The sequence below is a fragment of the Elgaria multicarinata genome, chromosome 18, assembly GCF_023053635.1.
Source record: "Elgaria multicarinata webbii isolate HBS135686 ecotype San Diego chromosome 18, rElgMul1.1.pri, whole genome shotgun sequence".
Lineage (NCBI taxonomy): Eukaryota > Metazoa > Chordata > Lepidosauria > Squamata > Anguidae > Elgaria > Elgaria multicarinata.
The window spans coordinates 1,648,460-1,667,261 of record NC_086188.1 but is presented as its reverse complement, the minus strand read 5'-3'; the positions used below and the strand labels follow the sequence as shown (position 1 = coordinate 1,667,261).

General features: G+C 53.5%; 1 protein-coding gene across 5 annotated transcripts in view; it reads right to left on the bottom strand.

Annotated features, from left to right (window-relative positions):
* Nucleotides 1-18,802, bottom strand: part of SH2B3 (SH2B adaptor protein 3) — a 49,236-nt gene that overhangs the window by 23,286 nt on the left and 7,148 nt on the right. For all 5 annotated transcript variants that reach the window (XM_063144111.1, XM_063144110.1, XM_063144108.1 and 2 more), the window contains exon 2: nt 17,700-18,488. In XM_063144111.1, the coding sequence (XP_063000181.1) occupies nt 17,700-18,461 (762 nt within the window). In that variant the 5' untranslated portion in view covers nt 18,462-18,488. The remainder of the gene's footprint in view (nt 1-17,699; nt 18,489-18,802) is intronic.

Here is an 18,802-nt window from a genome sequence, read left to right as displayed (position 1 = left end):
AGAGAGCGGCTGTGCTTGGCTGCCCCAGGCGCCCGCTACAAGAGACACACCTCCCTCCCACAGAGGCCTTGTTATTATTATTTATTTATTTATATAGCACCATCAGTGTACATGGTGCTGTACAGAGTAAAACAGTAAATAGCAAGACCCTGCCGCATAGGCTTACATTCTAATAAAACCATAATAAAACAATAAAGAGGGGAAGAGAATGCAAACAGGCACAGGGTAGGGTAAACAGGCACAGGGTAGGGTAAAACTAACAGTATAAAGTCAGAACAAAATCAAGTTTTAAAAGCTTTAGGAAAAAGGAAAGGAAAGGAAAAGGAAAAAGAAAAGTGTTCCCCTGTAGCTTTACCCACTGACCCGTTCTGCCACGGCACTGGGCAAGCGCCTCGGAGCTCTAGAAAGCAGCTCTCTAAGGAGTGCCAGCCCCAACTAGAAAAGCCCAATCAAGTTTCTAGTCATCACTGCCTGGAGTTCAAACAAGAATGAGAGCATGGTTGAGAATGTGCAGAGGGCTTCCCCCGCCCCCCGCCCCCCGCCCCTTCGCCAATGAGTAAAATGCGCTCTTCTCTTAGGTTCAATGGAACCGCTACAGCTGGCCCTGGGGGCTAAAACCCAGGGCTCTGTGGCCCTGGAGCCACCCCCACCCCCCAACAATGGACAATGGGGCAAGTCCCAGCATAACAGTCCTGGCTTCCACGGGGAGAGGCTTGATTCAGCAGGGCCGGGCAACCAAAATGTTTCAGAGAAGGCGAGACTTTTGGAACGTCCTTTAGGAATCAAGAAATTAAATGATTTAAATTGTACGTGCACTGTTTTTATCGATGTAGCTTTATGGATATGTATTAGGATGCCTTTCCTTCAGCTGTTATGAGCCCTGGTTGACCAAGGGGGCGGAGGTGGGGGGGGGGAAGGGTTTAACGGATTTTGTAAACAAATCACAGCAATCCGCTTCTCCCCAAAAGAGAGCGAGAGGCTGGAGTCCTGGAAAGCCGGCCAGGAGGCCAGACTGCACCCGCATCGCAATTTCATAGGAAGAGAGAACGGGGTAGGCCCAGAATCTCAAAAGGAAGGACGTGCCTAGCTCTTAGGGATATATGCTCGAAGAGTCAGAGGCAGGAGGAGCTACAGGGTCCTGCCACAGGTAGAACAGGTGAGGCAAACGTGGTGGATACATTTTGCTCCCTTTCTGCCTCCAGGTCTTACAAGTCTCAGAATTCAGCTCATCTTTGTGCACCATTTTTAAAACACGCAGTTGACTCAGCTCTTCCCTGGTGTCGCAGGCATTTGGGAAGGAGGCTAGATTTACTCAGGAAAAGCACAGAAGGAAAGCAGGTCGGTCTTCCGTTGCTCTTTCAGGGTACCGCACAGCTGCCTTCTGACTCATCCCTCCTCATCCCTTTTTCCTTTTGTGTCATGTCTTTTAAGATTTAAAACCTGTAGGCAGGCACTATCTTGCTTATCTGAATTGTATGTAAGGTATTCCGGGCACCTTTTCTGGCTGAGGAGCATGCGTTAAATGCTTCAAATAAATAAATAATCAATAAAGACGTGACAACTTGGGATTTTGCAGCCACGGTATCCTTAAAGCTCTTTCACCATTCTTAACTCGCTCCAGGTTTTACCAGCCACAACCAAGAGGGGGTCAGTGCAGGGACGTGGTTCTGTTCTATAGCTTTATGCATCTATCCCTAGGACATAAATATACAGAACATCTGGCAGAGGGTCCAGAGGCCTAGAAGTGGGAGATTGTCCCAGGAGGAAAAACGGCTCCAGGCTTTCACGTGTTTAAATGAAAGTCGATCTGTTGGGTTAATTTTAAAAGGGGTGGGGTGGGGTGGGTGGGAAGAAAGGGGCCCTGATCCAATGGGCTGGACTGCACCAACTGTGGGTGTCATGGGCTGGAAGCGGCCTCCTCCCAAGCCACCAAAAAACTTTCCCGCCTCGCTCCCCCCCCGCCCCCAAAGAGAGAGACAAAAAAAAAAAAAACCCACCATCCTTCTCGATACAGCTTCAGAGGCTTTTGTGGTAGAAGTAAAAAAATCTCCAGGGAGACTCAAGCGCTAAGTCTGTGCGCAGGCGGGAAGGAGCTCTTTTGGATCGTGGCCACGGACTTCCCCTCCGCGTATAAAAATGCTGGATTGTGAGGGCAGTTCCAGTCACAAAAGCTTCCTTGTTGAAATAGCAAACAGCTGTTTAGCAACAACACGGAGAGAAAGACGTGTGTGTGTGTGTGTGTGTGTGTGTGTGTGTGTGTGTGAGAGAGAGAGACGACTTCCCCACCCCCCACCCCCCCACATCAAACATGAATTTCTTATTAAGTGAAACATGTCGAAGAAGAGACGTTCAACATATATTGGGGGGGGGAACCAGGACTGGCTGAGTAGCCCCCTTTGTGCATTGATAAGAGAGCAGGGGTGGGGTGGGGTGGGGCGTTTCTCATGCTGGCTATGAATGAGCAAATATTTTGTTACTAAAAAGTCTTGAGAGAAAACGAGAGAGAAAAGACGGCAAACCACATACTTTCATTTTGATCAAGGACGAAACGCTGCCTCTGTCAGCCAGAGTCTTACACTCTGACTCTCTCACGGTTCTTTCATAACAAAACCGTTTTCGGGGAGAGGACCGGACGAAAAAAGGAAGAACACATCAGCCCCAAAGCTAACCTCAAGGGAGAAATGTGAAATACCAGTCGTGCGCAGAAAAAGACAGCCAAAATAGGCACAGGGGCTGGGGCTTCTAACCAGTGTCGATCTAGAGGTGGGCCGCTGGCGTCCCGCAGGCCTGGTCCGGCCTCGCAGGGCCTTTCCCACTTGGCCCCGACGCCTCGCCCCGGGTTGCGAAGATCCCCTTGCTGGGGTACGCACTGTCCTGCCTTCCGCCCCCCTCGGCCAGCTTCTCTCCAGCCAAGGGCTCTTTAGCCCCTTCCTCCTCGGCGTGCCAGAGGGCCAAGGCCCTGCCAGAGGTCTCCCACTGCCGGCTGAGAGCAGACAGCCGCCCAGGTGGGCAAGAAGAGAACTCTGCCCGGGCCTCTGGGCAGGAGGGCTTCAAGAGCCCGTGGGCCAGAGCGCTGGCTCTCCTGGGAGCAAATCAGAAGCCGCCCCCCGGTTTCTGTTCCCGCTCGGAAATGAGTTCTCAGTTGTGGGCCAGAGCATCAACTGTCCCCACACCTGACCCCCAGCTGCACAACCGAGCATTCCGGGGAGAAGGGGGACGGCGCTGCTCTTTCAGCCCCCACATCAGCACTCGCCTCACAGGAGCCAGGCCAGCCGCGAACAACCAGCGACTGCTCGGCAGTTCGGTGGCTTGAATGCAGCCCAGGCGGGCGGAGAGAGGGGTGCGCTGGCAGGCCAGCAGCCGGGACCTCAAGCCAGCCGAGCTGGTGAACACCCCCCTGGCTTTGGGAGGCGGACGGGGTCGCCTGGAGGCCATTTTTGCCCTCCCAAACGCTCCTGGCCAAATCGAGTTTTGCAGATTTGGTTTGCAAACAGGGACCTTCCCGTCCTCGCTCCTTTCCTGCCCCCCCACCCCCACCCCACCCCGCCTCACTTCCCTTGACGCCTTTTCACTGAACGGATGATTACAATTCAACACGAGAACACAGGAAACAGCCGGCACACTCATGCGCTCTCCGGCCCAAACGAACACAGATCTGCAGCCGCGCAGGAAATAAAAAAGGAAGATCTCGAGAGAATTTCTCTCGCTCCCTTGCCCTCCCTCCCCCCTCCGCCCCAAGTCGGGCCAGGTTACCAGCCAATTGTGCAAGCAGAAGAGGAACTCACTAAATTAGCCAGATGAGGAAAACTGCTGAGAAGACAAAAACTCCTCAGGAGCCGGAGGGAGGGAAGGAAGGAAGGAAGGAAGGACGGACGGACGCCCTCTGCAAGAGCTTTCGCAGGAGGCAGAAGTACAAGTCGGCGCTTCCTTATTGCCTAGAGAGCCACGGTTTGGCTGCCTGGAGCAACGGGCCCCACGGCTGATCCCGAAGGGACCAGAGGGAGACCCAGTCCCCCACCCTGGAAAAGAGCCCAGCCACGCCAGCACAGGCCCCACCGGGCCAACGCAGACACAAAGGCCCTTTGGCCCTCCGCCCCACCCCCCTGGCCCCAACTCAGCTGCTCGCTGCCCTGTGCAAGCCGCGACGGAGGCGCACGGGAGGGAGCAGAAGAGGGGCTGGAAAAGCCTGGGTTCAAGAGCCCTTCGGGTAGACCTCTCTTCGCGGAGGGCGAGCCAGCGGGCCGAGGCAGGGTGCGCTCAAAGCAAGGCCCGTGGCGCACGGGGGAAAGGACTGGGGGACGTTTCAGGGAGGACCACGGCACACTCGGCCCTTGCCGGCTGGGCGGGGTGCCAGTAGCAGCCCAACACAGCTGGAGCGCTGGGGAAGGCAGCTGTACCGCATCGATCGAAAAACAGGACAACAGGTTCCCCAGGAGGGACTCCTGCGGCGGGGCAGGGGATGCTCGCGAAAAAGGCCCCGCTTCCGCGAGCGTCCGTGCGGCCCGCCAGGCAGGCAGGAGCCGAAGAAGGTGCCCAGAGGGTCCGTTTCCCTGACTTGCAAAGTTGGGAGAAAACAAACGAGTGGAACCAGACAAGACCCACGCAAGGCCATTCCTGGCATTCGCCATTGCACGGATGGTCATGCGCCGAATTCATTTCTAAAGCGTACCCCGCCTGCCCGCCCCCAGCACACCGCTCCGGAATGGGAGCCCGGAGGACTGGAATCATGCGTGTCCGTGTCCCATGACGCGATCTGGATCAAGACCACTGAGCCTTCTACTCGCACTTGGAAGAAACAGGATTGGCGCCACAACTAGTTTGGCCCCAGGGATCATCAGCTTGAGAGAAAAAAAATTCGTGCCAGGGAGCGCCCAGGTGAAAACTGAGACGGCACCTTTGCCATCCTGCTCCCAGGGCCTGCCAAGGGAGTTTCACGGATGTTGCAAGGGCCGGAGGCAGGTGTGCACGAATGCGACAAGAACCCAGGCTCAGGTTTCATTCAGAATTGCCTTCTGAGATGGCTGCTGTCATCTTTAGATTTTATTGGATTACCCAACAAATCATTAGCAAACAGAACTCAGCCCATGGTGTTTCAGGGGCTGTAGTTCTCTGATGAATTGTCAGATTCACACAACTTTAACTGATTTTTTAAAAATGCTTGCGGGCACCCACCCACCCACAGTTAAAACAAACACACAGTCTGATGTAAGCATGCAAGGTTTTGAGTTTCACTTAACTCAGGCTGGTGAGTCTGGTGGAACTCAAAAGCTTGCACACACCAACACATACTTTGGCCCCTGTTGTGCTCCTAATGCCGGAAACTGGAGGCTCCCCCACCCAGTCACGCGTGCCTCCCCAAATTTACCAAGGTGAGGGGTCTGGGACATGAGCAAGGCTTGTGGCAACCACAGGTCTCAGGACTGCGGTCTGGACATTGCCACAAGCACGCTCCCATTTCCATGGAGAAGCAGGGAGAACACACCCTCACCACCAGCTTGGTAGGATTACTTAAGCGGGGAAGGTTTAGCGGGACGGCGTCCAAAAATAAGCCTGCCTCTACCTGGGCTATATTCAGGAGGGGTTTGGAGACCTGATACAAAAGAGGCTGAAATCCAATACCTGAACCTCTCCCTCCCTCTCTCTCTCTCTCTCTCTCTCTCTCTCTCTCTCTCTCTCTCACACACACACACACACACACACACACACACACGGCTCAAAGCTCCCCCCCCAAACTTTTTCACATCATTAGTTTATTACAGGACAGGAAGCCGGGTGACTTCTTGAAGCCACGGTAAGCAGGGGAAACCATCGTTCGAGATTCTTTTAAGAGCCTGCAGTCATGCAGCCCGACTTCCTCTGTACACAGGAAGCAGGGATTGTTCCTCTTGTCCGTATTAAGGCATTTCTTTTTTAAAGTTCATTCCTTAAAACAATACCCTAAGTTTACAGTGCTGGACATCCAAAAGGAAGGGAGGGTTTAGGGGAGGGGGAAAAGTGGGGACAACAGAAGGATGGGAGGCGATGGGGAGTGACAAACCATCGGGGAGCAGGGAGGGGCCGGGGAAATGGAGGAGGCGGCAGGCAGGCAGGCAGGCAGGCAGGCAGGCAGGCAGGCAAGGGCGGCCACCTCCCTCCGTCACGGCCGGCCTGCTCAGCTGCTGCAAATGCACACGACCCGAACGCAGGACACGGCCCCACGCGTGTTTACTCAGAAACAAGCTCCGCAACATTCAACAGGGCTTGATCTAAAACAGGCCCACACAGAATGACTTGTAGGAGGCCTTGAAGGCTTCCGGTGCTGGAATGCCAAGTGCTCAGATAGGCTGCTCCTGCTCGAAGGGGCTTTGCAGAAACAAAGAAAGCAAGGAAAGGCAAATGCAAAAGCCAAAACCCAAACCCCCGCTGGCCGCTGGCATGGAAAGAGCGTCCCAGGGAGGCTCATCTGGCGCCCCTGTCGTGCTCTTTTCGGCGCCAGGTGAACCAGCAGCGCCTTCTTTTCTCAGGCATGTGTGTCTTTCAGTTTCTATATTACATCTGGCACCTATATTTTAGATCTCTGTACTGCTGCTGGGCTCAAGTTGGTGACTATTTTTATTTGATACTGTTGTAGTTAATGGTTGTAATGGTTGTGAACCGCCCAGAGAGCCTTGGCGTATTGCGCAGTATAGAAATGCAATAAGTCAACAACAACAACAAATGACGTTGCACCTGTGGGCCAGCAAGGAGCCCGCTTGGCTGCAGGCGCGGGACCATAGCTCAGTGGGCCCAGCATGTGACTGACCCACAGGAAGTCCCAGACTCCAGCCCCGGCAACTTCACGCAGGGCTGGGGAAATGGCTCCAGCCTGAAATACTGGAGTGTTGCTAGTGGTCAGTGTTGACAAGACTGGGCTACATGGACCATCAGGCAGCTTTTTAGAGGCAGTAAAACGCTGCAACAGCAACAGTCTGCCTGGCATGCTGCCCTCACTAAGCCTCTGAACAAGCTGGCATCTGTTTTTCTTCCTCTACCATCTTGAAAACACACTAAGATTATTCGATACTGAAAACAAGAACTTTCCAGAGCCTCGTGTTATTAAAATAACTGTCAACAGATTACATAATCTTTAATGCCCATTTTCTGCCCCAGGGTAGGGTGGAGTTTTGTTGCTGTTTTTTAATGCATGCGGTGCTAGCTTTTATTTGACCTGGAAATTATATCCCCAAAAAGAGGGTGGGGGGTGTCCCCCCCCATGGCCTTCTTTTAAAAAGAGGAGGAGGAGGAGGAGGGAAGAACAACAAATCACACACACTCATGGTAATGCAGTTTCCAAAATAATAAGAAGAAAAAACATGCTTCAACGATTCATGTCAGGAGAAGTGTGGTTAGAGCTCCAAGCCGAAGCCCCCCCCCAGCCCTAAAACGTCCTTCTCCGGAAATGACCAAGGATGGAAAAAAGCTGTGGTTTAATAAATGACAAACAAAGCTTTGACACGTCTTGCCTTCCCCGGGCTCGCTTGCAAAACTTGGAAAGGAAAAGGCAGCTTTGCAGGAAAACACACACACACACACACCCCCCACGATGCGCACAGCTCCAGAGCCGGCCTCCCTGCCAGCCTTCGAAGAAACAAACCCCTCGAGGACCCAGCGATTATATGTCAAGGAAACATGAGCCCGGGTTTAAAACCCACCCCCACCCCCCGGGCTTAATTGGGGCTGTGGCTGAACCCCCAAAATCATGTTTCAAGGCTGGGGGCTCAGGAGCCGCGCCACACGCAGCACAAGGAAAACCACCGAGCCCATCTGCAGCAGCAGGGAAGGAGGGCTCCTCTCCAACAGGCATGCCAGCCAGTCCCCGTGTTTTCAGACCCTGGACACTCCCAATAAAAAACAAGGTTTTATATGTAAGAAAATGCACAGCCAGTGTGGTGCAGTGGCTAGAGGGTTGGACTGGGAGTCAGGAGATCCGGGTTCTACTCCCCACTTGGCCATGAAACTCATTGGGGAGCTCTGGGCTGACTCAGCCTGACCTACCTCACAGGGTTGTTGGGAGGATAAAATGGAGAGCGCGACGATCACGCACAGCGCCTTGGGTTCCTCACAAGGAGAAGGAAGACAGGACGATAAAAGTGCACGCTTTGAAATGCAATGTGCACAGAAGCCCTCCGTGCTGGAAGGAAGACAGAAATGACGTGGAACGCCCACTTAATGATTATTTTTTAACGTTGTTTTGTTATATTTCTATCGTGGCTTTTCCTCAAGGAGCTCAAGGCAGCGCAGATGTCTCTCCTGCCCCCCACGCCATTTTACCGTCACAACAACCCAGCAGGGTACACAAGGGCCGAGGGAAAGTGACTGGTCCACCGTGACACACTGCGGTGAGTTTTGTGGCGGAACAGGGATTTGAATCTCGGTCTCACTATTACTAGCCCACTAGCCCTCTACACCACCCTCGCTCCCTTGAGCATCCTAGGCCCCTGAGCGTATGCGGACTTGGAACGCCTTCCCCACAGAGGAAAGGCTTAATTTGAACCTGGAACCAAGGCTTGGCCTTGGAACCTATTTTTGAAAAACAGACACAGCCTGGAAGACATTCAGTAGTATCAAAGTGTACCATCTAGCTCAGCCCCAAAGCAGCTTTGTTGGCTAAATGCTGTGTTAGTCACTTCTGGTTAAAAAGGAACGGCCACCTTTTATATATCCTTTCATTCCCTATTATGGTAACACACCAGAATCAAAAGAGATGAGAAAACACTGGGCCGGTGTGCTCTTCAATTGCCACCCTTCCAATTAAAATGAAAAATTGGCCACCGTCATTTTTAAAAAATGAAAACCCTTGATTAATTTACGAATTAAAGCTCCCCCCGTCTTATCAGCTTTGAGCAGACACAGAGATGGGAGGCAAGAAAAAATGGTGCCCCTCTGAAACCTGTTGCCTGAAGTAACAGTGGCAGGTTCTTTCATGGTGAGACCAGACCAGCTTGCAAGGACTGGAGGCTGCATGCCGGAATTTATTTTATAAATAACATTTTCAAAAACGGAGCTGCAAAGGTGATTTCTGCCTTGGGCTCTTCTGCGCTGTGGAGGTTCTTCAGGGTGATAGGGGTGAGCCCCCGATCAGGTTCCGATAAAACCCCTCCCCGCTCGTCCCGGGACAAGCCGCTTTGCTTGGGCCAAAAGCATGAGCAGCAAACGTACGCAGCGCTGCCCCCTCCCCAAAGGCAGCCCAGCCCATGAACGAAAGGCAGCCGCCCCATTCACAAAGGCTCCGCCCGGGGACTTCCGCTGACCAAGGAGAGCCAGGCCTCTGCAGTGGGGCCCTGCCCCAGCTCCGGGTTTCCAAACGTTCCCAAGGGTGCCTCGGAAATGGGTGTGTGCGTGTGTGTGTGCTGTTGCACGCCTGCCCTGCTTGGGGGCTTCACGTTGGGGCCGTCGGGTGGCCAGCGCACGAGCGCAATGGGCTCTTGGTCTGAGCCAGCATCAGAGCTCTGCTTATGGTCACGCCTTGCCGAGGGATCCCTGCACCCTGCAAAGGATTGTGGGTCACATTTTAAGGTGCCTACTTCCTTTTGGGTGGGTGGGTGCTGGCCAGGCCTGTTGAGTCTCACCATCTCTGCATGAACGGAGGATACACATAACTCTCCACCACCCCCGAAAGCATGGCTGAGAGTCCAACCCTGCCTCTGTCCAGGGCCGTGTCTGCAGCCCTATCAACCAGCCAGGGCCGGCTGACAGAAGAGGGACACGGACACACACGGACACACACACGTGGCAAGGATAGCCCCCTCGGAGCGACGCCGGGGACGGAATGCGAGACGCAAAACAAGCGCTGAACTCTTTCAAGGCGCCAAGCAGCTAGATTCTCGACACCCAACTTGCCACAAGGGGAATGAAAATGGGGCCCCTCTGCGCCCCTCCACTGACCAAGAGCCCAGAGGGGCAGACAATCATTCCTACCGTGGTTTGCCTGAGCCGGGAGACCGTGCCGGGGAGGGCCCTGAGAGAGCCAGGGGGACATCGGCCCTGCCCTAGAAGCTCATCACAGATCGACGGAGGCTGCCCAGGCGCCGCTGCAGCTGAGAATGCTGGGGCAGAGTTTGCGGGCCAAACCGTGTGCTTTGGCCGGGCTGAGTGACGCGTGGCCTTCCACCACATGGCTTGGCCTGCAGCTCCCACCAGCGCACAGCCAATGGTGAGGGATGCTGGGAGCTACAGGCCAAAAGTAGTGGAGGGCCTCACGTTGCCCACTGCTGCGCCTCCAAAACGGCCGGGGCAGGAAGTGTCACCCTCTCGCTCGCTACGTGACGTCTGGGGGGGGGGGGGGCTAATTCCTTCCTGGCTCCCAACGGCCACAAGGGTTAGCAAGCCACAAGGAACAGCGCACGGAACAGCGCCTCTCTTTCCGGACCTGCCCTGACATCTGGTTGAAATAAACGACGACCGATGTTTCCGTTGGAAATGCAGATTTTCACGGGGTTTACAGCTTGGCTGTAAACACTGCTCCAGCATGGAACCTGGCAAAACAGACGAGTCCGTTCTGGAGAGGGAGGGAGGGGGGCGGGGTGGAGAAGAGAGGCTTTCCTGGAATTATGGATTCCAGCATCCTTTCAGAGGGTCATTCGTCACCTGTATCCATGGGATGCTCAAGAGAAGCACAGGCGCCCTCTTGTTATTTTAGGGCAGCCAATTTTAAATCCGGGTTCATCTCCATCCTCCCGGCTTTGAAATCTGAGCTTCAGCCTCTTCTCCTGAGAGTTTTGCCGCCAGCACCATTTTGCTGGAATCGTTTCAAGAACTGGACTCGCTAGACAAAAGCGAAGGCTTTGCAAAGCATGTTCAGTAAGAGAAAATACTTTGCCAAACCTGAGCTGCAAGGTAAGGCGAGGCGCATTGTGTCACAAAAGAGCAGTGCTGTCTCCTGTTCAAGCTTAAAGTGCGCTGTGATATAAAAGCGTCCTCCCAACATTCAGGCGTTCTGCTTTTGAGACTTACTTTTTCTATCGTAGACAATCCATCGCCAACAGGCATTTTACACGCGATTGCTCTGAGGGAGATCTAAGGGTGGGTGATTCAAGGGTGAAATTTCCTAGCACCATGGGGAGAAACGGCCCCCAGGTTCAGGGAAGATGATGGTCAACCTGTTCTAGATGGGGCTCGTTGATCCATGTTCATCGCGTGAGGCCCAGGTGGTAGTTCAGATCTGAGGCTGGCACGCCTCGCTGGGACAGCAATAGCTTGCCCACAGTTATCCATGCTCTGGCGACCTCTTGGCTAGACTACTGCAATGCAGTGCACGTGGGGCTGCCCTTGAGAACAGCTTGGAAACAGATTGCAAGACTTCCCTAGAAGAGTTCGCTGTGAACGCCTTTTGCCGATAAAGACAGCTCTTGGTTGCTATCGCTTGGTGACCAAGAGATGGAATCTGGGGCCAAAGGACGGGGACAGCAGCAGGCTCCGAGGTAACAGCACCGGTGTAACACTGACATTTTGCCTTCTTGAGAGATGCCAAGCTAGCCTTCCTCAACCTGACGGCTGCCAATTAGTTTCCGGGCAAAGTACAAAGTGTTGGTGATCACCTTTAAAGCCCTACATGGTTTGGGTCCAGGCTACCTGCGGGATCGCCTTCTCCCGTACAATCCGCCCCGCACACTCAGGTCCTCTGGGAAGAATCTACTTCAGCTAGCACAAACTAGATTGACAAATGTTACCCAGAGGACCTTCTCTTCTGCTGCTCCCAGACTGTGGAAGGGCCTGCCGGAGGAGACTCGTCAACTTGACAGTCTTTTAGAATTTAAAAAAGCAATAAAGACTGATCTATTCCAGCAGGCCTATCCAGTGGAATTTTAGAATGTTTTTAGGATGTTTTAAGGATGTTTTAATCATGTATACTATGCTTTTAATCAGTTTTTAATGTGTATTTTATATCATGTTTTTATACTGTTTGTTTTATACTTTGAATGGTTTTAGTTTTTGTGAACCGCCCAGGGAGCTTCGGCTGTTGGGCGGTATAAAAATGCAACAAATCATCGCCATCCTCATCATCCCCATCCTCATCATCCCCAGCCAACATCTAGAGGGCACCAGGTTGAGGAAGTCTGGGCTGAAGGGCAGTAGTCAGAATTCTCAGCGTCTGCTGCCCCCCCCCCCCCGGCTTCTATGGGACGAAGGAAACAGCGTGCATCCCGAAGGCACGGCTGAGGGGGAAAGGAGGCCCGCCGGCCGGCTCCTGCATTTTGCTAATCAAAAATCACCCCCTGCTGCATGTAGGTGCGCGCTGTCCTCCATCCCAACACAGGGGGAAGGAAACACACACACATACACACACAATTCATCCATCTGTACTCTGCGCTGTGCTCCAAGCCACACGCTCCGTCGTATCCATGGCATGGTGGTGCACACCGTCAGCCCCTTGGAAGGCGCTGTGCGGCGCTCCTACCCAGCGGGGCTCTGCCTGTAAGGATTCACTGGAACACAACCCCACAAGCCACGCTTGAGCACCACGGATTCCCCCCCTCCTCCTCCTGAGAAAGCGTGTGCCTTTATCCTCCAAGCCACAAACAGCTGAGCCAAAGAGCACTCATTCACCAAAGGTGGTGGGGTTTTCTTTCTTCCTACCCCTTCTTGGAAAAACAAAAACAAACCCACCCTGAGAATGAAAGCACAACGCTGCATTCGGAGAATGTTACGTTGACGCTTCCGGAAGACGTCTCTATCAGACACAGCTCCACGGAACTATATTTAGCTCGTGGCAGCGGGGGGGGGGGGGGCGGAAGGGGGGAGGAGGTAGAAGAGAGAAGACCAGCCCCAAACACCCTTCTTTGGCACGCGGAGATGAGCTTAAATGCAACCCACACAGACACACACACGCCATTCTCTGCCTGCTATTAATTGTGGGCCTGTGTACACGGGATGAATGAATTTCTGTTTAAAGGCCCCAGGGGCTTTGAAGACATGGAAGAGAGACCATCTCTCTCTCTCTCTCTCTTTCTCCCTGCGGCGTCTTCTTTAAAAGATTATTTGAAACCACCCTGCTTCCTAAGTAAATGTGTCTCACACGCAAGCCACAAAAATAAGGTGCAATGTCCCCTCGCAGGCAGGAAACACCTAACTGTGCGCCATTGGGAGACCGGAGAAAAAATGTCTGTTTGCTTGTAATTCACATACATGGAAGAACCAGACCTTTAACCGCCTGAGCTAGTTCTTGGGATGCCAATCAGGAGGGAGGGAGGGAGGGGGAGAAAGAAAGAGAGAGAGAGAGAGAGAGAGAGAGAGAGAGAGAGAGCACATGCTTGGATTGCGCCTTCAAAGATGCTGGCTTCCAGCCATTGGTTCTGGCGATACAGGGACAGAATTCTTGCAGACGCAGACAGCTTCCGGGGATCTCCTACTTGCCAAGAGAAAATGAGAGCAGAGCCGGGAGCCGAGAGGATTCCAGCCATCAAGGGCCAGACCAACCAAAGTCGCTCACTTCCAGTGCCTCCAGGCGAAATCTAGGAATCCGTCAAGGGGAGCCCAGCCTCCCGCCAGCACCTCTGGCCCCAGGAAGGCGCTCAGCAGAAGGCACCTTTCTGCATACCTCTATATATGCTCAGCCCCTGCTAGGTGCCGCACATTTATTTAAAATGGCATCTCCAGGTAACAGGTGATGCCCAAGGCTGTCCTGAGCACGGCAGACAACCTTGGGGCCACGTGGACAAGTAATAAGACCCAGCTTGAGGCAGCTTCCTAAGAAACTGACGTGAGAGGGAGACGTTCTCCTTAACCTGCCTTCCCCAGATGTGCTGGGCTGCAACGCCCATCATCCCCATGCTGGCTGGGGGTGATGGGACTTGTATTCCAGCACATCCAGAGGCCGGCAGGTTTACAGAAGGCTGTTCCTAGACACAACTGCACGTCCTCGTCCAAAGGTCAGAACGGGCCACTTTCACTTTCCGCGGCCGACCTCTGGCCTGCAATAACACTGTACTCCTTTGGGAAGAAGGTGACCCAAGGAGAGGGGAAATACTCCTTTAATAAACATTAACGGAGCCCTCACAAGTCAAACCGACGGACTTTTCGTTGACTGGCGAAACAGAACGAAGACAGATTCGCCGGAAAACACACACGAGTCTCCTTTTCCAGGAAGACGCGCTGCCAAAAACACAACAAACCATTTCAGAAAGTTAAGACATGGAAAAAAGAAATGTTAAAATAAATACCTTAACACTCAATCCGGGGGTGGGGAGGTTCAGAACAAGAAAACGGGGGCAAAAAAGCTGGAAATGTTGTGTTTCTTCTGAAGGAGGACCTGAAAAAGACCTCCTGTTGTTTGAGACGAAGACGTGGCCTGGCTGCCTAGGAACCCTGCTCCGCCACGTTGATGCTAATAAACTTCCCCCTCCAGCTCAGCCTGCACTGCACCTTTAAATGGGTTTGCCAGAGGCCTCCCCCACCCCACCGAAAGAATCATATGAATGACAGTTTCAAGTCGACGAGAATAACGTGTTCAAGATCCTCAACCGTTTACACAAGAAATTTAAACCAGGCCAAAACATCTGTGATTCCCACGGCCTCCCCTCCAGAAACCCTGGGTGCTGAAGTTGTGTGCAGGTGCACCAGCACTAGGACCGAGCGGAAACTATTTGCCAGGCACAGAGGGTCTTCTCTGACACACACACACACACACACACACACACACACACACACACACACGGCAAGTCCTCAGAACACTCTCCCCCAGGAAGCGTGCTGGGTGCCTACATCGCTATCCTAAAACGTAGTGCACGCGCTGGTAACTTCGATCCTCGACTTCTGCAATGCGCTCTACATAGGGCTACCTTTGTGCCTAGTAGGGAAACTTCAACTAGTTCAAAATATGGCAGCCAGGCTGGTCCCCGGTACACCGGTGTATGGCCACCGGTGACCATATTACACCAACTTTAAAATCACTTCACTGGGTGCCAATTAGTTTCTGGTTGAAGTATAAAGTGTTGGTGATCACCTTTAAAGCCCTGCATGGTTTGGGTCCAGGCTACCTGCGGGAGCGCCTTCTCCCATACAATCCGCCCCGCACACTCAGGTCCTCTGGGAAGAATCTACTCCAGTCAGCCAAAACTAGGCTGACAACCGTTACCCAGAGGACCTTCTCTTCTGCCGCCCCCAGACTGTGGAAGGGCCTGCCGGAGGAGATTCATCGGCTTAATGCTCTGAGTTTAAGACAGCTGTAAAGTCTAGTCTCTTCCGGCAGGCCTACCCATATGAATTTTAAACCTAAGAATTTTAAGATGCTGTGATTGTTATTTTAATATTTTATTGGTTTTATATGCTCTTTTAACCAGTTCTAGGTACTGGATTGTTGTATTTAATGTTGTTCCCTGCCTCAATCCAGAGGGAGAGGCAGGTAAGAAATAGAATCATAGAATAGCAGAGTTGGAAGGGGCCTATAAGGCCATCGAGTCCAACCCCCAGCTCAATGCAGGAATCCACCCTAAAGCATCCTTTACAAATGCTTGTCCAGCTGCCTCTTGAATGCCTCTAGTGTGGGAGAGCCCACCACCTCCCTAGGGAACTGGTTCCATTGTCGTACTGCTCTAACAGTCAGGAAGTTTTTCCTGATGTCCAGCCGGAATCTGGCTTCCTTTAACTTGAGCCCATTATTCCGTGTCCTGCACTCTGGGAGGATCGAGAAGAGATCCTGGCCCTCCTCTGTGTGAGAACCTTTGAAGTATTTGAAGAGTGCAATCACGTCTCCCCTCAATCTTCTCTTCTCCAGGCTAAACCTGCCCAGTTCTTTCAGTCTCTCTTCATAGGGCTTTGTTAAATACTACTGCTAATAATGATTATTATTATCATCCTTCCTCCTAGGCTTTTAAAAGTCTCCCTGTCCCAACATTAGTAACGTTTGAGTTCAGCCGACGTCATCAAAGTACTGACAGACCCTGTCTGTGTCAGCGGGATGCGTGTTTCACCCCCATGGGATGCCTCTTCCGCTTGCCGTCGCTGGCCCAACCCGGTGCCCTCCAGATGTGGGGGACTCCAACTCCAACCATCCCCAGAGGCTGCGTTAGCTAACATGGCGATACATGGACTGCGTATTCCTCATTTCATGGATCTTGGTGGGTTTTTTTAACTGCATCCCCTAATGTACGTTTTAGTCGCTTGTCCTGCTTGTGTAAGGAAGCCCTCCCCGCTCGCTGCCACAGGGCACTCCTCGTTGGCCACCTGATTGGCTGAGCACACTGCCACTCTCGCGCTGTGGAAAGGATTTGAGTCAAAAGGGCGGGCGGCTGCAGCCTCAGAGGCAGACCCGGCGTTTGACTGGTGCCGCTTGCCTTCCTGGCACCGTTTCACGTCCGATGATAAAGGTGTGTGTTTATGGCTCAGAAGACATTTGTTGCAGAGAAACCCATACATAAAACCAACAGTACTTGCTCTCTCTCTCTCTCTCTCTCTCTCTCTCTCTCTCTCTCTCTCTCTCTCTCTCCTCCCAGCTAAATCCACTCGCCATCGACAACACTGTCACATAGCAAAACTGGATCAGCTACACTGGGTGGCATCCTGCTCACTATCTGCTCCCGGACTGGCTGGGATCACCCGTGCGACGAGTGCAGGGAGGAGAACGCATTTTGTTATATAAGTATTATATCAAGAAATACTTTTGTAAGCCGCCGTGAGAGCCTTTTTTGGCGGCATAAAAATGCTTAAATAAATAAAATAAATAAACGCCGCACCGGCCAGACGGCCAGAACAGCCCCGAGACAGCAACAACCATCTTGCGCAGGCCTCGCTGGTAGGAGAGACGCCGAGGTCCCATCGCAGACTGACAGTTCCCCCCCCCCCCCGGGTGTCCAGCTGGGGTCGTGGTGGTTGAACAGGACTCAGATCGGTTTTAAAAACAGGCGTGTGGACCTCGTGAGTGAGTCAGGCTCGTCACGTCTATCATGTGCAACAGGAGGCATGGGGAGCGAGTGGGGAGCCCCATCCTGGAGGCAGCTCTAAGCCACTTTTAGTTCATTTGTTTTGTTGCATTTATATCCCCGCTTCCCCCAAGGAGCCCAAGGCAGCATGTATTTATTTATTTATTTATTTATTTATTTATTTATTACATTTCTATACTGCCCAACAGCCGGAGCTCTCTATGATCCTATTCCTCATTTTATTTCCATAACAACCCTGAGAGGTAGGTTAGGCTGAGAGTCAATGACTGTCCCAGAGTCACCCAGTGAGCTTCCAAGCCCCAGGGGGGATTCGAACCCGGGTCACCCCAACACTCTAACCACTGCACCACACTGGCTCCCTTAAAAGCATCTCAGCCACAGGTGAGGTGAGGGATCTGTTGCCCCTCCAGATGCTGAACTACAGCTCCTACCATCCCCAACCACTGGCTGGGGCTGAGGGTAACTGCAATCCAAGAACACCTTGTGGGCTCCAGGTCCCCCCACCCCCGTTCCCTGCCCAGACCTCAGCGGTGTGCTTCACCACCTTTCGTGGCAGAATCTGTGGCAGATTCCACACGTTTCATTCTGCGCTGTGCAAAGGTGTCCTTTCTTTCGCCTGTTCCGAACCTCCCAGTGCCTGCGGCCCCCAATGGCTGCACCCTCACAGGTTTCCGTAGTGAGGATAAGCAAAATGCACCCAGCCGACACGCTCTGCATCACAGAAGCCGCGGCACTGCGCTTCTTCAGGGTAGCCATCGCCAAAAAGAGAGCAGAGAGGCCTGCCAAGCCGCTCCCGTCGCTTACCTTGGGGGGGTCGAACAGCGCCAGGAGATATTCCCTGTTGTCCGAAGCCTCGGCCTTCTGTAACACTAGCCGGCACCTTTGCCAAAGCGTCCCGCTGTCCACAGCCGCCTCCGTCACCATCCAGTATCTGAGACTGCCCTCTTTCCGGACCGGACACGACGGATCCCGCGAGAGGGCCCAAGGGAAGATCTTTCGGGCCAGGCCGGACGCCAAGACGGAGTCGGAGGCCTCCCCGTCGCCCAGCGCGGGCTCTGAGGACCTCCGGCGGAAAAAGCTACGCCAACTCCGCCTCAGCCGGTCCAGGGAGAAGCGCCTCCCCGGACCGGCCAAGGAGGAAGCCGTCCCTACAAGTTCCTCGGAGCTCCATGACTTGGCCAGGATCCTGGGGCAGGCCTCGGGCCCTCTGTCGACCGGGCCGGCCAATTCCACGTCGGCCTTGGTCCCAACCGTCCCCGGGGAGCCCTCGACATGCTTCCGGCCCGTCTCCCGGTAGTCTCGCACCCTGCTGAAGGGCAGAACGCGGAACGGGCTCATGGCAAAGGTATCCTTCACCTCGCTGCGGAAGTGCTGCTGGAAGAGGTCTGCAAACTGGAGGGAGAAGTTCTCCACCGCCAGGACTTCACGCTGGGGGTGCTCGCTGACAAAGAGGAGGTACTTCTGCGCCAGCTCTTTGGCGGTGGTGATGGCATGCTGCTCGCAGAACTCATTCCAGCCACCGGGGTGTGCGGGGTCGCCTGGAGGGAGGACCGTGTGCCCGTTCATTGCCGGGGCCGGGAATATTCGGACGCGCTGCAGAAACAAAACAAAAACAAAAGGGAGGAGACGTGGTGTGAGGGGCGGGCGAGGTGACGGAAGAAGACGAAGAACGGACGACACCGGGAGTCGGGCTAGCCAACTAGGAAGCACGCCGGGGTGGGGGCAGCCAGTTGGGGAGCACAAGTGGGCAGGGTAACGCCACTCGGCTACGTAGCCAGTCAGATCTGGGTATGAGGTAGCATCACCGAGCACAACTGAGGTCAATGTAACAATGTAACAACTGAGAGCAAGTAACGTAAAGGAAAAAGGAAAAAGGTGGCGATGATGATGATGACGAGAAAAGAGGC